This window comes from Ovis aries, chromosome 10 (assembly GCF_016772045.2).
Source record: "Ovis aries strain OAR_USU_Benz2616 breed Rambouillet chromosome 10, ARS-UI_Ramb_v3.0, whole genome shotgun sequence".
Taxonomy (NCBI): domain Eukaryota; kingdom Metazoa; phylum Chordata; class Mammalia; order Artiodactyla; family Bovidae; genus Ovis; species Ovis aries.
The window spans coordinates 85,629,764-85,653,386 of NC_056063.1; the positions used below are offsets into that span (position 1 = coordinate 85,629,764).

The 23,623-nt window shown below is 57.2% G+C and overlaps 1 protein-coding gene across 5 annotated transcripts in view; it reads left to right on the forward strand.

Moving 5' to 3' along the window:
- Positions 1-9,210: 9,210 nt before the first annotated feature.
- The window catches only part of ATP11A (ATPase phospholipid transporting 11A), a 95,219-nt gene continuing 80,806 nt past the window's right edge, over positions 9,211-23,623 (forward strand). For all 5 annotated transcript variants that reach the window (XM_042255078.2, XM_027973800.3, XM_042255079.2 and 2 more), the window contains exon 1: positions 9,211-9,656. In XM_042255078.2, coding sequence (XP_042111012.1) covers positions 9,615-9,656 — 42 coding nt within the window. In that variant the 5' untranslated portion in view covers positions 9,211-9,614. The remainder of the gene's footprint in view (positions 9,657-23,623) is intronic.

Below are 23,623 nucleotides of genomic sequence, written 5' to 3' on the forward strand. Positions count from 1 at the left end.
ATCTGTGCTTTCTGGGGTCTGACGGTTTGTTAATAATGCATTCGTGTTCGCGTTCCCACCAAGTCGTATGGCAGGGAAAGACGACAGAATTGCAGCCCACTCGTGTAGTCTACGCTGCAGTCAGACGAGGTGGACCTGCCTTTCTGCCCCACTCCAGCCCACCCCACTCTTTGGCCATGTCAGCCAAGCGCCTCTATTTCAAAGCTCCTGTTCACCATCGCGTCCATGCATTTTCTGAGGTCGCGTTCAATCACTTACAGCTCTCTAGTTTTCTTGTTCTGTTCTGGCTACAAGCTCCGCTTTTGGGGCCTGTGGTCAGCACAGCCTGGCCCACTCTGCTAGTCTTTACGGCTGGTGCCCCTACTGACCCCGTCCTGCTTGCCAAATATTTTGAATTTCTCCCCAACTCTTGCTGTTGTTCAGTAACTCAGTCATGTCTGACTCTTTGCGACCCCATGGACTGCAGCACGCCAGGCCTCCCCGTCCTTCACCATCTCTCAGAACTTGCTCAAACGCATATCTATCGTTTGGTGATACCATCCAACCATCTCATCCTCTGTCGTCCCCTTCTCCTCCCACCCTCAGTCTTTCCCAGCATCAGGGTCTTTTCCAGTGAGTCAGATCTTCACATCAGGTGGCCAAAGGACTGGAGCTTCAGCTTCAGCCTCAGTCCTTCCGATGAGTATTCAGGACTGATTTCCTTTAGGATGGACTGGTTGGATCTCCTTGCAGTCCAAGGGACTCTGAAGAGTCTTCTCCAACACCACAGTTCAAAAGCATCAATTCTTCGGTGCTCAGCTTTCTTTATGGTCCAACTCTCACATCCATACAAGACTCCTGGAAAAACCATAGCTCTGACTAGACGGCAAATGCTGCCCCTAAATGTAGTCGTGGTGGAGTAACAGTCCTGCAATTCTTTCCTGGAGGAAGGAGCCAGTGCCTAGTGGAGGGGGCTCCCCAGCCCTGGTCTCAGAAGCCACTGAGGTTTGCCCAGCACACGGGAGGAAGATGAGTGGTCCAGGGGTGGACAGCCACGTGGGCGAAAGGAAGGCATCCTGCTGGACCAGACTGAGAGGCCATGAAAACCACAAGGACGAGCTGAGGCTTCAGCGATAAAATGCAGTCAGATCTAACCACTATTAACTTGGTTTATTTAAATTGAAAATGATTTACTGAAGCAAAGCTTATTTACAATCTTGTGTGAGTCTCAGTGTTTAGCAAAGCGGTTCAGCTGCACATACCTTATACACGCACAGACACAGGTCTGTGTTCTTTATCTGGTTTAGACATGGTAGTGTGTGTCTGTTTATTCCAGAGTCCTAATTTATTGCTCCCGTGCTAATATTTAATTGTTCATATAATGATTGGGTAACAGGATCAAATTCCTTATAGTAAAATTCACAAAATAAAATTATTCCGTAATTGTATTGCCACAAACAATAGGGCTTAACATAAGCCCTAAGCAGCCATTCAGCGCTCCACTGGACGTGAGAGCCAGGCGCTCTGCATATCCGTCTCAGAACTGGCGACGGATTCTCACACAGCGGATTTCAGGAAGAGCACCAGCCCCAAGCACCTGCCTGATGACACTGAACGAGGTCCACCCCCCCAGCTTGCTAGGGGGCCCAGGGACAGGCGAGCATGGTGGGGGGCGTTAGAGAGAGAAAGCGGGAGCAGGAAGGCAGCAGCTCTGAGGGTCCCGAGCGTCTTTTCGGGTCCAGGCAGAGAGCTCCATCTGCCTCTCGTCTGCCCTCACTGTTTCCAAATCCTCAAGGATGCGAACAACAAGGAGTTGAATCTTTCTTTTTCTGTTCTTCCTCTGTGTGGGATTTCCAACAATGGAAACTCAGAGCCCAGACAGGTGAGCAGGAGGAGCGCTCAGCACCCCCACAGGCTGCAGAGCAGACCGGAAGCCTCTTGTCAGGCCCTCTTCGGGAAAGTCAAAACTCACATGCCAGCCGCCAGATAGATAATGCAACATTCTTGCCAGAACCAGCGCCCCTGCAGGCTCATTTGCTACCAGGTTACCCCTCCTGCTCAGCAAATGCTCTCCCAAGAGCTGGAAAAGACTGGTGTTTACGAAAGGCTTTGAAGATGGAAATTAATGCAAGCGCTAGTATTATTATTAATAACATTTCAAACTGGGCGCATGGAATTTGTGGCTGCACTTGATGACGTTTTAATTAAGTTTCTAATTTTACCAGGTGGGGGGCAAAGAGAAGTTATTTTTATCTCCGAAGCCTGAAGTCACGTCTGGTTCCCAGACTGCAGCAGGGTGTGCTCAGGGCACTTGAGTTCTGGCTGAAGAGCTCTGCACACGGGCTCACTTTCTTAATCTTCCGCAAGTAGGCAGAAAAAACACCACCGACCGCCCCAGCACCTCTCAGAGCCCGGGGCTCTCCCCTTTCTGTGAGCTGTCACCCAGCAGAGAAGCTCTGACATCTTTCCACCTCCTGCTCTGCTGGCCCAGAAATGGGTCGTTTCTGGAATCTAAAAAATACAACAAAATCGTGACTGTTACAACAACAAAAAACACAACAGACTCACAGATAGGAAGAACTAGGGGCCACCAGTGGGGAGAAGGAGGGGGAGGGGCAAGAGGAGCAAACTATACGGCACAAACAAAGGTGCAAGGATCTCGCGCAACATGAGGAATATAGCCAGCATTGTATAGTCTCTATAAATGGAGCAAAACCTTTAAGAACTGCGAATCACCACAGCCTGTATAACATTGTGCTTGTAGCTTGTGTTATACTGTACAAGGGTTAGATTGCAATTTAAAAAAAAAAGCCTCCATAGTAAAAGTCTGACTTTAAAAAATGATTATTTTAATCCAAAATTGGTAAGCCTCCTTCCATATACAGCTAAGATTTAAAAATAAGAAACAATTTTTAGAAAACTTACTGGTTTAAATTAAATATGCTTGCTATCTCCAGTGAGTTTTTTAAATTAGAATTAAAAAAGAAGAAGAAGAAAAGAGGAAAGGAAACAGGAATTCCCTGGTGGTCCAGTGGTTCGACTCTGCCTTCACTGCCGAGAGCCGCAGTCAGTCCCGTCAGGGAACTGAGATGCTGTCAGCTGCACGGCGGGACCAAAAAACAAAACTAAACGAAAAGTTCGGAGGAGCTTCCCCGAGTAAGAACTCATTTCAAGAAATTTTCACATGCTGTTTGCTCAATTTTTTTAGTTGTTTATTTAGCAACAAATTTGCACAATTCCAACACCTCTGGGGGACCGTGAGAACTTCTCTAAGCAGCACCTCTGCACACACCCTCCTGTATTTGGGGGTTCTGAAAATGCCACGGCACCTACTTTGTTGTGAACGTGGTTCATGGGCCTCAGTTTGACTATGGAGTTGTTTGGATATAACGTTGCCATTCGAAAGATTCGAGATCACGTCACCCCCTCCTTTCCCCATGACACCTTGAAGACTAATCTCTACCTGTAACGATATACCAAGTTATCTGTGACGGCAGAGAAAACACTTGTGACATTTGCTTTCCATGCACCCTTCCTCAGGAAGCTACTGGAGAATATACACCATCCAAATAAAAGAAATAAATCAGGAACTGGGATCCAGAAAGCAAGGGACGGCGACACTGCAGTGAAGCCTGGGACAAGCCACACGGAGCCTGCCCACGAAACGGGCGAGAGGCGACGAGAGAAGCGGCTTCCTCGTCTTCTGAGACGCGTCCCTAAAGAGAAGATGCAGTGAAGTGACGTCCTGCGATGTCCACAGGATGTACTGTGGCGAAGACGTGATAGGCCACGTCAATGCTGACTTCTAATTATCGTCCAGCTCCTACTTCAGATACCTCGTGATTCTGTTCATCTTGTTGGAGAGAAGGAAAAATTTAGTTTCTGTTGAAATAAATGAGAACAAGAAATTGCTTTCATAGACTTTATTGGTAATTTTCAGCATCACAGAACTTAGCTTTTTTCCCCTGAAAGGAAACCGGATTAACGCCATCAATCTCTTTGGAGAGGGAAGGGTGGAAAGAATAAATGAGAGAAAAGGATTCTTAGCCATTTTTCATGTATTCTTGCTGAAAATTAACTAAGGGAAAATGAGTAGCTGAGAAGCTAAATTAATCCTGACCAGGCTCATTCTGGGACAAGTACCCCTTTGCCTGAGTAGCCACCTCAAGGCATGAGATGGGGCCCCTCTGGGTTTGGGCAACAAACACTTTGCACTTTACCTCAAGGACGAAGAACGGCCCGGTCTCCCGGGATGGGCCATCAGACCAGCGTGGGACCTGGAATCCCGGGAGCTGGTGGGCTCTCACGGAGTCCTCACGCCAGGGCTGTGCGCACAGACCTGTACTGCTCTTTGAGACTGGTTCTCACAGCAGTCAGGTATTTTGAGTTAAGAGTGATAATGAAATTTAACTTTCCACTTCTGGATGCCTGTGTAACGAATCACTAAACTAGACACCCTTTGCCCATGTTGGGGGACCTCCCATGAGAAATGGTCCAGCAAAGCCTTGTGGGTGGGGTGACCTCCAGCTCACCTCTCAGGGTTGGGAGCATCTGTCCAGAGTGACTGGCCTGCCTGTTTTCCTCCACATGTGCTCAGACAGACTGGAAAGCCTGCCCTTTATTGTGCTGTATGAATGCCCAGAGGCTGAATCTGCAGTGTAGCTGTGCTTGGCTCTCTCACCATTTATTGAGCATCTTCTTTTATAGGGGACTGTGCTGTGCAGGGTGGAGTCCTACGCACCTTTCCGCACCGGCAGGCACAGACATCTAGCCCAGCAGGCCTCATGCCTGCTGCACCTGAGAGCTTCTGAGAAACACCTGCCTGGCTCCCGTGCTCCATGGGTTTATCCCACGCTACCTGGGCTGGAGGAGGGGTCCTGAGGGGCACATATGTTTATAAACTCCCTGCATGGGAATCCCCTGGCAGTCCACTGGTTAGGGGAGAAGGCAATGGCAACCCACTCCAGTGCTCTTGCCTGGAAAATCCCATGGACGGAGGAGCCTGGTGGGCTGCAGTCCATGGGGTCGCTAAGAGTCGGACACGACTGAGCGACTTCACTTTCACTTTTCATTTTCATGCATTGGAGAAGGAAATGGCAACCCACTCCAGTGTTATTGCTTGGAGAATCCCAGGGACGGGGGAGCCTGGTGGGCTGCCGTCTATGGGGTCGCACAGAGTCGGACACGACAAGCAACTTAGCAGCAGCAGCGGCCAGTGGTTAGGACCCGGAACTCTCACTGCCATGGGCCTGGGGCTCAATCCTGGGTTAGCGAACAAAGCTCTTACAAGAGGTGTGGCATGGCCATAAATAAATACATAAAAACTCCCCAGGTTAGGCCCTGACTAGGGCTTAGAAATGCCCTTTTGAACAAGTTAGTAAGTTAACTAAGTGGTGCTGGTAAGAAGTCAAGGGAGGGACTCCCAGTCGCTGCTAGGAAGGTGTAGGAGGAGACAGCCCAGTGGGCTGCAAGGGTGAGTAGGACTTGGTGGGACAGACAGGGGTAGGGTAGAAGATTCCAGGCCAAAGGACTGGGGAGGGGGTGCGTGGGAGCCTGCGGGAGGTATATGAAAGGGTTTCTCCATCACAGAATTCTAGGACCGGTCGGCGGGAGGAGGACACCGAAATAATCGCAGGCGAGGGGGACAGGGACCCAGCGCCTGGTGGGCAAGGCTGCTCACCGGTCGCCACGGCCCGCGTGCACGACGGCTCCTGCGCCGCCCGAGAACGCAACGTGGAGAGCTCGCCCCTCTGTTCAGTGTTTGCACCGATCGGCGCTGGCCTCAGGTTTGTCGCCCGAGGCCCCGGTACCATCACTGCTTTCAGACGTCCCTACGGGGAGGCCCACTTTCTTGCCCCCCGCGCCTGGCTCCCACGTCTTCTTCTCGTGGGCGCCCGGGATCCGAGCCCCGGCTTCGGCCGGCGCCGGGAATGCTGGAGGGAGGCGTGGGGAACAGGCGGGCAGGGGCGCGGTCACTGCGGATCCACCTTCCTCGCGGTTCTGCCGCCTCCTCGGTCATCACACCACCCGCCACCGCGAGGAAGCCACACCGCGCGTGGGTCAGGGCACGGCCGTGCTGACCCCGAGCCGAGCCCGCTGGACACCGGTTAGCCGGCGGTCTGGGTCCAGGCCAATCATCGGAGGGTACGTCAGCACCCTAGCGCCTGATTGGCCAGGACTGGGCAGAGCCGGCCCAATCAGAGTGGCGCTCTCCTTCCCCTTGGCCGCGAAGGGAGGGCTGCGCAGGTCCTCGAGTTTCCGGCAGGCGTTTCCGCTGCGACCTCCCACGTGGTAATGGCAGCACACTCCGTCATCCTTTCACGACTGAGGTAGGCCGTTTCCAAAGATGACCCTCACAAGTTCTCAGTCTTTATGTACAAGGCTCTGCCCACTCCCCTTGAATCCAGGCTGGCCTTGGGCTTAACTTCTCCCGATAGAACAAGGCAGAGGCGATGGTCCAGGATTTCCAAGCCCAGACTTTCAGGGGCCAGGCAGTGTCCATTCTAAACGTCTTGGGGTCCAGCTGCCCGCAAGCTCAGGCTGACCACCAATACAGAGAGAGAGGGCGATTTGCTCTCAGCTCTCCACTCACCCCGCTAAGACAATGAAAACCATCTGAACCTCCTTCCCCCGAGGCGAGCTCCTGAGGCCATCTGAACCTCCTTCCCCCCAGGGGAGCTAAAAAGGAAAGTCGGCTCAGGAAGATCTCAACCAGGAACAGGTGAAAGAGAGAAATCTTCCCCCAAGCCACAGCCCTGAGGAATAACAGCTCCCTGTGGTGCAGGCTCCTGTTTGTGTGGCTTGTTGTGAGTTAGTTGCTCCGTCGTGTCCGACTCTGCGACCCCATGGACTGTGGTATGCTAGGCTCCTGTGTCCATGGAATTCTCCAGGCAAAAATACTGGAGTGGGTTGCCATTAAATAACCGATTCACAGCATAAACTGGACTTACTGTTACTTTAGTATAGTCTTAACTGGTCTGTTTCGTAGGTTTAGACTTAGCATTCTATCAGCAGCCTGCAACAGAAAATCCAGTTCAATAAGGACATTGATTATCCATCTCTCAGAACATGAAATCCATGTTAGCACGGGGGCCCGTGTTGTCACCAGGGACCCATGCTCCTCCCGTCGGCCCATGCTGCCCTCCCCGCTGTGACGGGGTTCCTGTCATATCACGGATGTGGCAAGGCTGCAAGGCGCCGGACACCACATCCAGGCCCACAGCTCCAGCAAGAAACGAGGAGCATGTCCTCTCTGTGAGCCGCCTTTTTGTGAGGAGACTTCCCAGCAGCAGGATCCATTGGCTTAAACTTGTTTTAAGGCAACTGAAGGAAGAGGCACGGAGTTACGGACATTGGCTTACACAGAGCAGCTTACCCTAGCCATACAGAGGGTGGTGGCTACCTGGACCATGGTGGGTTTCTGCCAGCAACGACAAAGAAGGCAAGCTGGCGGCTACCACGATGTCTACTCCCGTATGAAGTGGACACTGACCACTGAGTGAACGGGCATTCCTGAGAGACACCGAGCCTTTATCCGGCGCCTTGTATGATCTATACCTGTTTTTCTACTCCCCCCGCCCCCACAGATGTCACCGTCTGCAAGGTGGTAGCCAGTCAAAATCTGGCTGCAGCAGCCAGGGTTCTGGCAGGAGGCAGAAGGCAGGAGATCTGGAGAGGATGGCGACAGGACCGCCAGCGGCAGTGCAGTCACAGTTCCGGGACCCGCCAGGGGTGCCTTCCCCAGGGCCTTGCTGGTACCGCTGCCTGGGTGGCCTTGCTGGCACCGCTGCCTGGGTGTCGGAGGCATGGTTCCTGGAGCCCGGTGTGAGTGGACCCAACAGAAAAGGAAGCTGGACGAGCAGTGTGGTCACCAGGGGACACGGACACTGCCAGGCCAGGGTGGGCCCCGTGGGCAAAGGAGGGGAAAAAGGCCCCGGCCTCGCTGCTTGGACTCAGCCCACAGCTGGTGCCCGGCTGGTGAAGATCCGCTGATGATGATGGCCGTGGGCCTCCTGGACACAGAGCAGGAGAGGGTGCGTTTGGTTGGAAAGTGGAGAATCAGTGACCCAGTTGACCAGAAACTGGCGAATTTTACTGAAGAAAAGCAGTTCAGAATCCAGGTTGTTCAGCCCTTGTGGGCTCCTCTGTCTAATCCCCTGTGTCCGGCAGCTTCTCTTCCACACCAGCCAGGTGGACACTCAGTTGCCTTCCTCCAGAGGTGGGAACCCCGCTCCTGACCAGCCACCAAAGGCGCAGTTAGGCCACTCTGGTTTCACAAGTGGTGGCCCATGGCAGCAAGAACAGAAGTGTATTCACTAATCCACGGCTGGCTGGCTGTGGCTGAGAAGAGAAAACGTTGGGAAAACAGGAACGTTCCCTGGGACTGAAATTGAGGTGTCTGAGTCGAGGTGTCTGAGCCACAGAAAGGTTCTCCTCTGCTACAAGGAGAGCCTGGGAGTACATGCCTGCGGCACCTGGATGCCCCCAGCTCTGGGCTGGGCCTCCTGGTGACCACCCGGCGCAGCCGCGGGCGAAGGCAGGAGGTAGACCAGATGGACTGGAGGCAAGACAGGCCAGGCTGGTGAGACAGGTTCAAGGCAGATCCCAACCCCTCACCCCCGCGGGACTGCAGGAGCCCGTGACTGTCTCAACGCTGAAATCCTGGGGTCAGGGGCCCTGGGTCACGGAGCCTGTGGGGTTTCAGAAAGAATCCAGGTGGCAGAACCTGAGATCACCTTCGCTCCAACGCTGAGGAGCTGCGACAGTCTGGGGAGCCCCACGGGCCGGCCCCGCCTCACCTGCCAGGCAGGAGGGGCCACGCAGGGGAACAGCGAGCACCGCGGAGACGAAGGCCCGGCTTAGCTCGTCTTCTGCCCGACCCGATCCCTCATTCCCGCCCCAAGCCCCTTCCTCGACTCCCGCGGTCTCACACCCGCCCTCCGGCCTGGGGGGCGGAGACTGACTCTTCCGGCCGGACTCAGCTCCGGGCGCACAGTCCCCACCGCCCAGGCCCCGCTGCGGGGAGCGCACCCCCGCCCGGGAGGCGGAAGCAACAGGAGCCGGCCCCCGCCCGCGGGTCCCCGCCCTGCGCCCCGGGGTCCTCGCGGCGGGCCGGCTCCGGGGGGCGGGCCGGCTCCGGGGGCCGGGCCGGGAGGGGGCAGGGCCGGGGCGCGGGCGCGGGAGCGGGGCGGGGGCGCGGGAGCGGGGCGCATGCTCACACGCGCCCGTGACGTGCGCGCCGGGACCGGGCCGCCGGAGGCCGGGCTGAGAGGGGCGGCGGGCCGAGGCCGCGAGGAGGGCAGAGCAGCGCGGAGCGAGCGCGGCGGCGGAGAGGAGGCGCGCGGAGCAGCAGAGCGGCGGCGCCACCGGCGCGACCGGCCGGCCTCCCCGCCGCCCCAGCCCCGGCGCGCGGGCTCCGGCCGCCAGGCGGCCGCCGTGCTGAGCCGCCACCCCCGCGCCGGCCGCCGCGGGCCGGGCCGGGCATGAGCGCAGAGGGGCCGCGGCCGCCCCCCGCACCGCCCGGCGCTCCCAGGCCGTGACCCGGGCGGGGCGTGCTGCCGCACTCGGGCCCGGGCCCATGGGCGCGCGTAGCCGGACCTGGGGGCGCTGATCGGGCGGGCGCGGCCGGCGGAGCCATGGAGTGCTGCAGCCTGGTGCGGACGCTCGTGCACAGATACGTGAGTGCGACCCGCGCGGGGCCGGGGCCGGGACCCGGGCTGGGCGGGACGGGGCCGCGGCCGCTGGCCGGGGGCCGCCGAAGGCCGGGGCGGCCGACCGCGCCCCGGGGCGCGGCGGGACGCGGGGCAGGGGGCCCCGCGGGGCTGGCCGCTCGGGCCCCGACGGCGCGGGCGCCCACCCGCCAGCGCGCCTCGCGGGAGCCCGGCGGCCGCTGGGGCCGCGGCAGCTTGGATGGGCGCCGCGCCGGGCTCACGTGCCGGGCCCGCCCCGGGAGCCGGGAGTCGGACAGAGAAGAGGGCGCCCCGCGGAAAAAGGCAGCGGCTCTGCCCCTTAGTTCCGTAGCACGCGGGGCCTCGGAAGTGAAGTTCGGGAGCTTTTCTCCGAGAGTAACCAGTCGGATCCGAGGCCGGCCGTGGGGCTTCCCGGAGCCCTCGCTGGCTGTGGCCGCCGCCAGGCGGGGGTGGCAGAGGGGAGGCTGGTTTGGTTTCGCGTCGGCCGCGGGGCGCCCGGGGCGGCGGGGGTGCGCCCGGCGGAAGGACAGCCCCGCCCCGGCCCCGCGCGCACGCGGGCCGTCGCAGCTTGCCCAAGTGGCGCGCACCGAGGTTCCCGCTAGAAGGGGGCACGGCCGCGGGAACTCTTCTGGCCTAGGAGTTCCCTGAGTCAGTATCCACGTTCACGAGCTTCTTGTCCACCCAAGGGGAACGTTGAAAGAGTGCTTCCCCGGAGTCCGCTCACCAAAGAGGCCTCTAGGGTCGGGGAGCTCCCCCGGGGAGGGCAGTGAGCCTTCCAGTTAAGTGGGGGTGAACTTCTCTGAGGTTCTGGTAAGAGGCCCGGAGGGCTTCCCGTGGGAAAGGCCCCGCTGTTCCCTTAGGGATTCCTGAGTCGGGGCACCTTCCTGTCCACAGTAGTAGGTTCTGGAGAAGCTGCTGCCCGTAACAGTAGGTCAGCAGAGCTGTTAGAGAAACCCTCCGAGGACGCGGACAGGAATCCGTGCAATCGCCGGGAGGGTGGAGGCCCTGCTGACCCGGAGTGTGCTTGCTGACCTCCCGGTCAGTTTCTCTTATCGGAATCGAAGACTTGCGATGGCGAGGAGAGCTGACCCGGGAGCGCTGACACAATCTACCGGGAGAGAGGGCGGGCCCGAGGGCCTCGGGTCTGCTTCCTCCTCGCATCAGAGCCCTCTGCCTGGCAGATCTGCCTTCCCCGCGGTTGCTGACCCCTGCACGCTCCCGGTCAGGCGGGACGCGGTTCCAGCGTTTGTGCTTTCATCTCCCCCAGGCCTGCAGCTGCCTCGCGTCGCACCAACCTGTGTAAATGTTGGTGTCCTTTACATGCTCGTTTCCACCTTGCTGTGATGTGTGTGTGTGTTAGTCCCTCGGTCGTGTCCGACCCTTTGGGACCTCACGGACTGCAGCCCGCCAGGCTCCTCTGTCCCTGGGATTCTCCAGGCAAGAATACTGGAGTGGGTTGCATGCCCTCCTCCAGGGGACCTTCCCCACCCAGGGATCCAACCTGCATCTCCTGCTTTGCAGGCGGATTCTTTACCACTGAGCCACCAGGAGAGCCCCTTGCTGTGATGTTAGACTTAAGAAATCAAATTTTCACTCAAACCTGACTGGTAAATCTTCTTCAGTGAACTTCCCCAGCACGTGCATTGCTTGGTGATGTCTCTGGAATCCAGTCATGGGATACTGTTGTTATTTCTATGTTTCTCATTCCACATCTTTTTTTAAACATCTGATCATTTGACTACTTCACCATATTCATGTAGAAAGCCATTCATTTTTATGATATTAAGCTTATGTCTGTGTTATTAAACTAATTTGGCTTTTTCCAGAAACAGCCAGTCTGTTTGCTTGTGATTGGATTATGTCTCAATATGTAGGAATTAATTATATTTCCTTATACTGGAGGGAAAAAAGACTCTGGGATTAAGGATTCATATTTCTTTGTGATTTCCGTATGTGACTTATTCTATAAGTGCAAATAAAGTCATATCCTGTTCCAGTCTTGTGGTCACAGAGTCAGAATTTCTAGGACAGAGAAACCTTTTCATGATGATGCCTGAGGGTTGCCAAAGATAAAGGAGTCCTTGGAAACCGTTGCTAGGTTATTTTATTCTGGGTTACTTCCAGAGAGGTGGAGTAGGCGAGTGAAGGAGATAATTCTGTTCCAGGTTAGGCCAGGTATTTCCAAAGCTGGCATCACTGGTTGTGAGCCTGGATGCATATAAGCCACATAGAGATGTGCTGAACTCAGAAATGGCAAAGCGCTTCTGTGCTGTGAGCTTAAAAAAAAAAAAAATTGCTAACAAAGTGGATGGAGAACTAGTGTTACCTCCTTAGAAGAGATGTGAGGGGAGACGTCCAGTTTCAGAGTCTCCAGGCGCCCACCTGGGTTGGACCTGGCCTGCCCATGTTGAGGCCAGGTCTCCCTGGCCTGGTGGCTTGCCTTTTTCTGCCTCAGTTTCCTTGTCTAAGAATGAATAGCAGTCCCCGTTCCAGAGGATTGGCATGAGGATTAAATGCACTAACACAGGCCAGGACTGAGGGTGGTACCTGGCGCTCTGAAGGGGCTCAGCACCCATGTCACTGACAGCTGTTAGCAAAGCTCTGTCCCTGGTGACTGGCCGGGAGAGGGCAAGCACCTCCCTGGGTCACCTGCTGGTCAGTGTGGGCGTCCTGCTCTGGAGCAGTGCGTGGGCTCAGAGGGAACTCGGGGCGTCTGGACACAAGGGCGCTGAAGGCTGCAGGCCAGTGAGAAGTGCCGCGGCGTCCGCTTGCAGAATGCCCGCTTGGCACGGTGCCGCTCCCCTTCCTCTCCACACCTCGAAGCCGGGAGGTCTGTGATGCCCGCTTCGTTGTGTCCCTGGACGTTGTTTTCAGTACTTCAGCCTGGACACCTGCTTGTCCAGGTTTCTGCTTATTTCTGTCTCACAATTCTTGCTTTCTGGGGTATTTCTTACCTTTTAATTTTAAGATGGGCGAAACTTCCTTAATGAGAGTAGATCTGTTTTTGAAATGAACAGTTACATTAAGATTTTTCTGTATAGGGAGAAAATAAGCGCTGGTCCCTGGAGAACCTCAAGCGTGGCTGTATTAGAATGCTTTGAACCTTCTAAGAAAGTCACCACTTATCTGCATGCATGTGGGTCTGCTCTTGGCTTTTTTTTTTTTTTTTTTATCACCAAATGGCTTGTGCCACGGACGTCAGTGTTGGCTGCTGCTACTCTAAAGGCTGACATTCATCTGATGAGTCTTGGCTTTAAAGCTTTAAATGCCACCTGCCTCGGAGCTGCCTTCCTAAGGCCGCTTCTTTAGACACCCTGGGGCCTCCTGGAGTTCAGCTCCGGGAGTCTCCACCCCAGGACACTGAGGTGGGCCACCTGGACCGCCGAGGGATTCAGATGCTGGAAATTGGTGGCCCCTGAGGCAGGCCAGCCCTGCGTGCAGAGCTGGGTTCAGTGTTCGAACACGCCTTTCAAAGCAATCTGCCTGATGTATAATTTAACCCGTGTCCTGGCTATTAAGTTAGATTCCTCCCATTGTCTGCCTGTTTGGGACAAGTCATCTTGACGTGCTTTCTTTCCTGCCTGAGGGCAGATTTAATAACCTGGAGGAGGGGAGGGAGTTTAGCTGACTGGGTTTGCGGCAGAATTTCTAGGGGCGAGCACGCCGACCTCAGTCTGCAGTTGCCTGGAATGGCTCGGAAGCCCCTGAGCTGCCGCTGGCTCTGTGGGGGGGGCCTCCGTTTACTGCTGTGCTGGGCTCCGGAGCCTGGACGCGTGCTGTCCCTCGTGCGGGGCAGTCAGTGCAGATGCCCAGGACCCAGATGCACAAATGCTTTTCTAACCAAGTTAAATGCAGGCAGAAATGCTATTTATTTGCAAGGAAAATCAATAAAAAGCCATTTTTTACAGCCATAGAAATTCAACAAGCTTGAACAAGAGATTTTTTGCTTGGATTCTGGTATATGAAAAAAAAAACCCAGTTGTTTGTGGAGGTCAAAGTTCAGCATCAGAGGCTCACAGGTGCAGGTGGAGACCTGGCTCAGGCCTTTGAGACCATGGACATCTTCCCGCTTGAAAGGGACCCCCTTGGTGTGGTTTCCTTGCGGGGGGGGAGCACCGCCAGGATCGGGGGCGACTGGGGTGTCCTGCGGCCCAGGGAGGTGCTCTGTCAAGGGTCTGACGCCGCTGGCAGCCCCAGCTCCTCCGCGGGACTCCGTACCCTTCGGCCTCCCGGAGTGGACGGTGTGGAGGGTCGTGGCCCCCCCGGACTTGGTGGTCAACGGCGGTCCCCAGGGAGGGTGCCCACCCTGCGGGTGCTGTCGGCCCCCTCCTGGTTTGGGGCAGTGACCTGGTCTGGAAAGCTGCAGCTTGTGTTCCGGGGACCACGCCCGTCCCCCTCTTTGCCCTGAGCCAGCACACCTCCCTTCTGCAGCGGCATCACCAGCCCCCGTGGCGCTCCGTCGTGCCGTTCATTGCCCCCTTTCAAAGCAGACTTCCTTGACCCCGTGGCTCCTGCCTGTGTCCCCACGTCTGTCTCCTCCAGGGACTCCCAGGCCTGCCTCCTTCCTCCCGCAGCACATGTGTCAGCCCGTGGGCGCGCAGCCCGAGGCAGCCCGCCGGGGGCCCCCTTCTGCCCTCACCGCTGACCTCAGCCACACACAAGGTCTCTGCGTGACACCAGGTGCGGTCGTAGGAGGCCAGACAAGCCGAGAAAGGTTGATGGTGGGGCCAAGCAGGGAGGGGCAGCTCGCGCTCCGAAAACCTGACCTCCTTGATGGGAGGGGGGGGTGCGCAGGCCTGGTGACTTGTGGCAGGGCGGTGCTCTGGAATCTGTGCTCAGCCCAGTGACCTTCCTCCACCCGGGTGGGGTCTTAGTTCTGCAGGAGGACTCAGCACTCGCTGTGGGTGAGCCTCCAGGGGCAGGCTGTTTCCTGACCGCCCCTCCCTGATCTCGGCACCGCTTCCCTGCCCTGACCTGGCTCTTGAATCTGCCCTTTGGTACTTCAGGGAAGGTCGGGGGGGCGAAACACTTTTCTTCTCCCAAATAAGAAGCAGAAAGGGATGAGAAAGGAATTGTAGCCCGAGGGCCCCAGAAGTTCCTTCTGGGCTTTGTAGGCGTGGCCTCGTTTTGTGTGGCCTGACACATACACAGGTGTGGCCTGTGATCACGTGGGAGGCAGGGAGGGCCCGGGAGCCATCCGGGTATCCGAGCGTGCGTGCCGGGGCTGGGGCTGCGGGCCTCTGAGCCGAGAAGTCTGGCGGGTGGGTCCAGGCAGAGAGGGGGCTGTGTCGGTCGGCAGGCCCTTTGCTTGGGTCAGCCGGGGGCCTGAGGCTGGCGCCGTCTTTCCCATCGCCGCCCTGCTGGGAGGCCTGGGTGCCCCCACGGCCTTGGCCACAGACCCCCCCTGGGGCCAGGACAGCTCGTAAACCTGTCCAGCGGTCAGTTCTGCCTCTCACCACGGCTGTTGCTAAGACCTTCGAAGGCGCGCCCTTGGGTACTTCCAAGGACCTGAATGGGTTAAGGACAGGCCTTGAAAGTCTTGTTGAGGCCACTTCACACCTTTGGCGTCTCCTTCCCTGGTAGTTTCTCAGAACAGTGAGGAGGAGGCAGGGAGACCCGTGGTCCTGCCCCTGTCCTGCTAACCCCCCGGGGAGGAGGTGACCTCCCCAGGGTCACAGCCCGCGGTCCCCTCACCTCTGGAGGGGCTTCCTGACCCCGGGAGCTTCCTCCACGCTCTGTCTGTGGTTCTTTCTGTCCTCACCACTGATCCTCCACCCACAGGGACCCCAAGGCTTTCCCCCCCTTTCCTCGCATCCACCCCTCGAACCCCCGCCCGGAAAGGACCCTCTCCTGGGGTCTGGCTGTGAACAGGCATTCTTAGCTGGCCCCCTGGGGGTCCTGGAGCAGAGTGCAGAGCCTTTGGCTCCGACGCTTTCTGTTTTCTGGGCAAGGTTGGAGGGGGTGTTCCCCAGTGCTCCTGGGCTCCTGAACGCTGAGAACCTTGTCTGAAAACAGGAGGGGAACGGCCCTCTGGTACGGTCGCATCAGTCACTTTGTGACTTCAGAACTGCCTGAGTTTATGGCCAACTTTTAAACTCAGGTGATTGTGTCCCGCCTGATAACATAGGAGACACAAGAAGATTCCCTGGAGAAGGAAATGGCAACCCACTCCTGTGGACAGAGGGCTGGCAGCTCCAGTGCCCAGGGTCACACCTGAGCTTGACTGTCCACAAGTCTCCAGATTTCCCTGCTGTTTCAACAAAGGTGTGACCTGGCTGTCCGGCGCCAGGTGGCTGCCCTTTACGGAGGGGCTTGGTGCCCTGCCCCACGGCTGCCCTGCTCCCGACCCCTGTCCACCGAGGGTGCAGGCTCGTCCAGTTGGGGTGGACCCCTGAGCCCAAAGCAAGCTCCATCCGTCGGTCAGTGGGTTAGAAGCGCCCGATGACTGGCCATCGGGAGCAGAGCCTGGGCTCCACGTCCCCTGGTGTGTGTGCTGACGCTGGGTGCGGGGAGCCGGTCCAGCAGTGTCCCTGGCGGGGGGCTCACTCGTGCTGCGTGTGGACCAGGAGATGGCCCGCCCTGGGCCGAGTCGGGAGAGGGCTCGGGGCTCCTGCCATTGTCTGTCCCTGGGCGTAGGCCAGCCCAGAGCAGGGGAGCGCTGTGGGCGAGTTAGTCGTTAGCTGCCCCTCCTGTACACACTTTCCCCACCTTTTTAAGTGGGGACAGAGGAAACTCACTGCCTCTGAGCCCCCTCCCCTCGACGAGGACTGTGCTAGTAACGTTCACACGTGCGTGCCCCGCTGTCCAGCCGTCTGGGTGCCTGTCAGTCACCCTCTCAGGATAGAGCTTGTCCAGATGGATCCATTTCCAAGTTCTCACCCTGCAAATGTTTAGCCACCTCCCACCCTCCTGAGTTTCTGTGGGCAAGATGTTTCCCGTCTCTCTGTGCTTTCTGTTTTGCCTCTGGTGGGTTTCAGAGTCCACGCGCCCCCGGGGAGTGTGTGACAAGGATTGGATGTAGGCGGTGGAAGGAGCGGGTTTTCCTGGGGGACAGCCGTGTGTCCGCGTCATCCGGCCGCAGTCTGTCTGCCCCCACACGACGCACCAGCTGGCTGCAGCTGTCGGGGCAGTCTGCGCCGTCTGCTGTGTGCATTTTTGCGGGTGAAACACGTTAACCAAGGTGGGTGGCCGCGGGCCAGACACTGGTGCCTTCCAGTCACTCTGCTTCTGCCGTGCTGACCCCGAGCCTGGCTTGCGGGCTCTGTGACTGGGCGAGGCCGGGGTCCTCGGCGCCTCCTCGGGGCTCATGAGGCCGGCTTCCGTTTCCCTCCCCTCTTACCTGCCTGGGGAGGCCTGCGTCTCTTCCCGGAGCGCCTCCCAAGCCGGCCTGGGTGTGGCTGCGGGCGCCCCGGAGCCTGCGGCCCGGGAGGATGCCTAGGCTGCTGGTGAGTTTCCGCGGAGCTCGTGGGCGCTCCTGTGAGCGCGGCAGACGGGGGCCTGGGTTGTCCAGCCCGCTGCTCTCAGCTGCGCCCCGGGGGTAGCCCACCACCCCGCCGTCCGCGTGGCTGAGGGGCTCCCCGCCACGTGGACGCTGGGCCTTTGCTTTGCCCACCCAGTGTCCTTCCTCCTCCACGCTTGTGTCCTGGTCTGAGGTTGGAGGCCCGCCTGAGTCGTGCGTCGTGTCAACACACGTCTGGTCGTTGAGGACGTGGAGGCCAAGAATGTGGCCGAGGAAGGCAGCGTCCTCGCGGTGCAAAGCCGGCATCGATTCCGGGTGGTTCTGAGATGCTCGTGGTGGGTCCGTGAACCTCGGTGGTGGTGTGTCTAAGCGCCAGCATGTAAAATATGAAGCTGCGGCAGGTCCCTGCCTGTCCTGGTGCGGTGCCGGGCCCGCAGCGGAGCTCGATTCCTCAGGCTCGGGGCTGCAGGTGCGGCCGAGGGCTGGCAGGCGGCTCTGGTGAGGCCAGATGGCCGCCTTCTCCTGCCCTGAGGCGGCCACTCCTGGGGTGGGGGGCAGAGTGAGTGGTCTCTGTGCCTCATCCTTCGAGGACACGGTCCCTCCAGCGACGACGCCACCCTTAGGCCCGCGTTTCCCCTCCACTGCTTCCCCGGGTCCCGTCTCCAGCCACAGTCACAGTGGGGCTTAGGGGTTCAGGGGGCACAGTTCTGTTTGTGGCTGAATACTGTTCAGCTCGGTGCGATTACACAGGTAGCGAACCACGGGCAGTTTGGAAAAGTGCGTTGTCTGTTGACTGTTTCACCAAACAGGGAGCAGTGTCCCCAGGATCTGGGGGGGCTGGCAGAGTAAGGGTGCAGCAGGAACAGCCACTCTTCCAGGCTGTGGAGCAGGTTCTGGCCGTTGTCAGCGCAGTGCCCACGACCAGAGCCCTGATCTGTCAAGGTCCTGTGTGTCCCTGTCTTTCTCTTTCCTTTTTTCCCTGTGGGAGGCTTGGATTTTTCAGTCTTCTAACTTTACTGAGGCTTTCAATGGCCCAGTCAAATATCTCTCTTGGTAAATGCCACACTGCACTTGGAAATGCGTGGGTTATTTTAAAGTACCTTTTGCTACTGATCTCTCACGAAATTCCACAGTGATAAGAGAACAGACTGTATGATTTCAGCACCTTTAGACTGTGAAATTCTTGCACGTGGGTTTATGGTTCCATCCCTGGAGGTGGAAACGGCAACGCACTCCAGTATTCTTGCCTGGAGAATCCTGTGGATGCAGGAGCCTGGCGGGTACAGTCCGTGGGGTCGCACAGAGTCGGACGCGACTGAGCGGCTGAGCGCGCTCTAGCACTAGCTGGGAGGCTTGGTAGCAGAGTGGTGGTTGGTGTCCAGTGTCGTCTGGGTTTGTTAGGACTAAATCCGCAGCGTCTGTCTCGTTGGCGGGACAGATGTCCCCCACGTAACTGGATTGGGTGGAGGGGGCTGGGAAGCAGCCGGTCCCCGAGTCAATGGGATCTGGGTTAGGGACCGTGCTGTCGGCCTGCTCTGTGCAGGGCAGCCCCTTCACCTCCAGCAGAATTGCAACGGGGTGGCTAGAAGGTGACCCCGAGCTGTCGCTAGGGTGACAGGGACGCGACCTCTCTGTGGGCCCAGGGCGTGGGGTCACCCTGCCGCCCACGTGTGCTGGGCTTCCACGGTGACCTGAGAGTTCCCGAGCCAGCGCTGTGGAGCTTCCCTTCCTAGGTTTCCCTGTAATCGCAGCCTGGTTCTCATTAAAACCTGCTCAGGCTGTTACCCATGTCGGAAGAGACCTTGATACGGCAGGGAGCCGGCCCGGCCTTTGTGATGCTGGGGGCTGGCCCCGTCTGTCTGATGCCAGGGCTCTCGTCAAAGCCGCAGGGCCCAGGGTTGGGGCAGCGCCCCCTCTGTCTTCTCTGAACTGTCCGTCGAGTTGATGGAATCTGCCCCTCAAGATCAAGTTAATTTCCGGGCCGAATGTGTCTGCCCCTGCCCTGGGTGCCGGCCTTGTTCCTCCCACCTGCTCCCTCCCTGCTCCGGACAGACCCCGCTGTCATGAAAGGAGGCTGCCAGCCTGGCCATCCGTTACGTAATCTCCCTCCTTCAGAGAAAAGAGGATTTCCTCCAGCCTATTTTCAGCAAAGGATTAGGGGCAATGAAGTTCTGCCATGGGAGCGTCATCTGGATTTCTGTGTGATTTTTCAGGAGGGCCTCGGTGTCCTGCCCAGAAAACATGAGTTTTAAAATCATGGAATTAAAGTTATTATTTCCTGGAACAAAGTCATGGGGCGATTATTGGGGCAGGAGATAAGTGATCTGAAGGTAAGGCAGGCCTGGATTTGTCCATCCTTTTCAGGTAAAGGATCCGAAAGGGACGGACAACCTACGTGCACGTGGAGCAATTTAACTCCCTTTCCTCTTTAGAAAGTGTTTTGAAATAGTCGTTCTGATTCGGGTCGTATAGACAAGCCGTTACAGTCTTAGGGAACCCTGCGTCTGTGCACGTGCTCCCTGGCTTGGGGTGCATCTGAGGCAGTCTGTGTGTTAGAAAGCCGAGGCGGCCGCCCTGTGCCTGGAGGCCGCCCGTGTCCTCACATCGCATAGTGTCTAGCTCTTCTCGATACTTTTCTGACACTGAAGCTCAGGTGGGGGGCGAGCCCGCGGACTCTAGCAGCGGGAGGCGTGCGACAGGCTCAGTGCACACTGGGTGCTCGGCGTCGCTGTTCACCAGGTGGTTATTCACTCCCTGTGTGCACAGGGCACGCCGTGGGGGGCAGGGACGGCAACTAGGCTTGCAGTAGGCTGGCTGCGTGTCAGGAAGGGCCATGGATGAAAAGGAGGCAGGCGGGGGGAAGGAAGCGAGGTGGCAGGAGCCGGGTCTGGGGGGACGGGGTGGCCCCAGGCCCTGGTATCACAGGGCTGCGGGTCCAGGTCTGGGGGATGGGGTGGCCCCGGGCCCAGGAATCACAGGGCTGGGGGTCCAGGTCTGAGGGGATGGTGTGGCTCCAGGCCCGGGAATCACAGGGCTGGGGGTCCAGGTCTGAGGGCATGGGGTGGCCCCAGGCCCAGGAATCACAGGGCTGGGGGTCCAGGTCTGGGGGGATGGGGTGTCTCCAGACCCTGGAATCACAGGGCTGGGGGTCCAGGTCTGAGGGGATGGCGTGGCTCCAGGCCCGGGAATCACAGGGCTGGGGGTCCAGGTCTGAGGGCATGGGGTGACTCTGGGCCCGGGAATCACAGGGCTGAGGGTCCACGGAAGCCAGGGTCCACGGAGGCCAGGGGCCAGCCCAGCGCAGCAGGCCTCGGGGGGGCGGTGGGGCGGTGGGGCAGAACACGCGCTTTATGTTGTGACTGCCACGTCACACAGTGGGGCCACGTGGCTACCCCAAGAATTCCGTTGCTTAAAACATGGAGTACGTATGTCACCTTTGATAAAGGTTTGAATTTGGTTTAAAATCATAAGGACCTGCTGTAAAGCACGAGGAACGAGACTCCGTACTCCGTTAGGACCTGTAGGGAGGGCATGTGAAGAGAGTGGCCGTGTGTGTCTGTATAGGCCTCACCTCGCTGTACCCTGGAAGCTGACACGATATTGTGAATCAAGTGTATATTCCAATAAAAGTTTTAAAACAGGAATTACATGGCGAAATGCAGAGGTGGCAGTAAATTAGGGTGGTTGTGACGTCACAAAGATGCATCGACCTGCTGGACGAACGTGCCGTAGGGTGGGTGATGGGCAGTGTGTTGGGCAGTTTTAAGTAGTTTATTCTACATTTGATATTGTTTATCTTGCTTTTTTGGAAGCTTTTTTTTTTTTTTAAATCAATGCAAAAGACCTTATCAGGGTCATGGGAAGACTTATTGAAACCTAAGCAGTGATTAAATTTTAATGGAAAATGTACCCTTGGCAGGAGGGTTTTTTTTTTCTTTTTTCTTTTAAATAATTGGTGATGGTAAGCTTTATTAAAATTTAAATACTTGAATGTGAGGATTCATTTGGGCTTTATGTTTTGCTTAATATGTGTTTGTTGAGAACAGCCTGAGTGGTGATTATTGCTCCAGAAAAGAAAACCTGATACTTGTCATTAAACAAGTAATTCTGTAATGAGACAGAATATCTCATAACTAAGAGTTATATCTAGTTGGCCGTACACTCAAATAATATAGCTCATAATGATGTTTGTTTAATGGTGTTAGAAAGCCATGTCCCTTTCTCCTAAGTGCATTGATAAGAAATAGGAATTATAGCACTTTATGAGAAATTTTCTTCCAGAAACTGTTTGGATCAGATAAAGTTTCTGTTTGGAGTTAGTCTAGAATGTTTATTCTTTTACTAGCTAAAAAAAATGATTAAGAAATAGACGAAACTTAAATTTGAGGAATTTTTTTCCTGTAAAATTGTTGGGTCTATGACAGCAGTTTCCTGTCATTTCTGCTCCAAAGGTGATATGAGATTTTCTGGGTTGTTCTTAAACTGAAATAATTGTCTGGTTTCATAAATTGCTGTGTCACTGTCAGAGAGCAGCATGGTTGCAGAAGCAGGAAGTCCCGTTCTTATTAAGTACTTAATCGATTAACAAGAAACTTCGTTGTGAAGTTAAACACTTCTGTCTCTCAAACAGTGTGGCTCGTTAAAAGCCGCGGCTGTCAGGAGCCGGCGAGGTGCCCCGGCTGGGCCTTGTGGTCCTCGGAAGAGCTGACGGAAGAGTGAAGATGAGAGAGTGCGGTCGGTGCGCGTCCTCGGCGAGCTCCGGCATCAGCTTCCTGAAGGCGGCCGCGTGGCCTCCTTCAGCCCGCTGCCAGACCACGTGGCCGGGGCGTCGGGGCTGGGGGCGTGGCCTCCCTCAGCCGTTAGGCGTCAGGGCTGGGGGCGTGGCCTCTTGTTACCCGTGCACGTGGCCGGGGCATCGGGGCTGGGGGCGTGGCCTCCCGTTACCCGACCACGTGGCTGGGGCGTCGGGGCTGGGGGCGTGGCCTCCCTCAGCCGTTACCCCTGCACGTGGCCGGGGCGTCGGGGCTGGGGGCGTGGCCTCCCTCAGCCGTTTCCCCTGCACGTGGCCGGGGCGTCGGGGCTGGGGGACGGTGGAGGCTTGTCCACACGGAGGCTTGCGCCTCGCCAGGACGCGGTCGCCGGCCGGCACTGGTCTTTCTCTTTTTTGGCCCAGCCTCGCTGCAGACGGGTCAGGCGCCTTCGGGCACTTGGTCGGCTGATGACGGAGTTTGCACCAGTGTCCGAGGAAAGGGCAGTTTGGTTCACGTCTTCACCTGGATGAAGGCTGCAGCCCGCGTGGACCCACGGCAGGTCCTGTGCTGGCCCGAGCTGCCCACTGCCGCCTCCCTGGGCTCGCTGGCCCTGCGGGGGTTGGGGCGGTGGGAGGACCCGGGGGTCGGGACATAGACCCCGGCCTACCACCCGCCCAGCGTCAAGCGTGTTCCTACGGGCCACGGGTTGACCACTTCCAGGCCTGTGGCCAGCGGTGTTGAGAAGACTTTATGCAGAGACACGCAGGCCCGGAAGTGACGGTCCAGGCGCTGGCCTTGGGACCCTTCTGCAAAGCCACCTTCTCAGTAGATCGTGGATTCTGGCTTCAAGGCCGGACGAGGCCTCCAGCGTGTAAAATGCACACGTCACTCTGCGGCCAGGGACGCCGTCCACACGCCCCTGGAGTCCATGTCCGCGCTCATGAGCGTGGTTCACACATGTACACACACACGCACGGCTCTCCAGCCGGTGGAGTAAACAGGGGCAGGCAGGCGCAGCGTCCCCAGAGGACGGGTTGTGATGGGGGGTAGACGGAGCTCTGGGAGGGCGAGGGGCCCCGGCCCGGGCCAGGCCTCGCTGTCTGTCACCAACTCCTGGAGCTTACTCAAACTCGTATCCATGGAGTCAGTGATTCCATCCAACCATCTCATCCTCTGTCCTCCCCTTCTCCTCCGCCTTTAATCTTTCCCAGCATCAGAGTCTTTTCAAATGAGTCAGCTTTTTGCATCAGGTAGCCAAAGGATTTGAGCTTCAGCTTCAGTATCAGTCCTTTCGATGAACACTCAGGACTGATCTCCTTTAGGGTGGACTGGTTGGATCTCCTTGCAGTCCAAGGGACTCGAGAGTCTTCTCCAACACCACGGTGCAGAAGCATCAATTCTTCATGCTCAGCTGTCTTCTCACATCCATACATGACTACGGGATGAACCATAGCCTTGACTAGACAGAACTTTGTTGGTAAAGTAATGTCTCTGCTTTTCAATAGGCTGACTAGGTTGGTCATAACTTTCCTTCCAAGGAGTAAGCATCTTTTAATTTCATGGCTGCAGTCACCATCTGCAGTGATTTTGGAGCCCAAAAAAATAAAGTCTGACACTGTTTCCACTGTTTCCCATCTATTTCACATGAAGTGATGGGACCAGATGCCATGATCTTCGTTTTCTGAATGGTGAGCTTTAAGCCAACTTTTTCACTCTCCTCTTTCACTTTCATCAAGAGGCTTTTA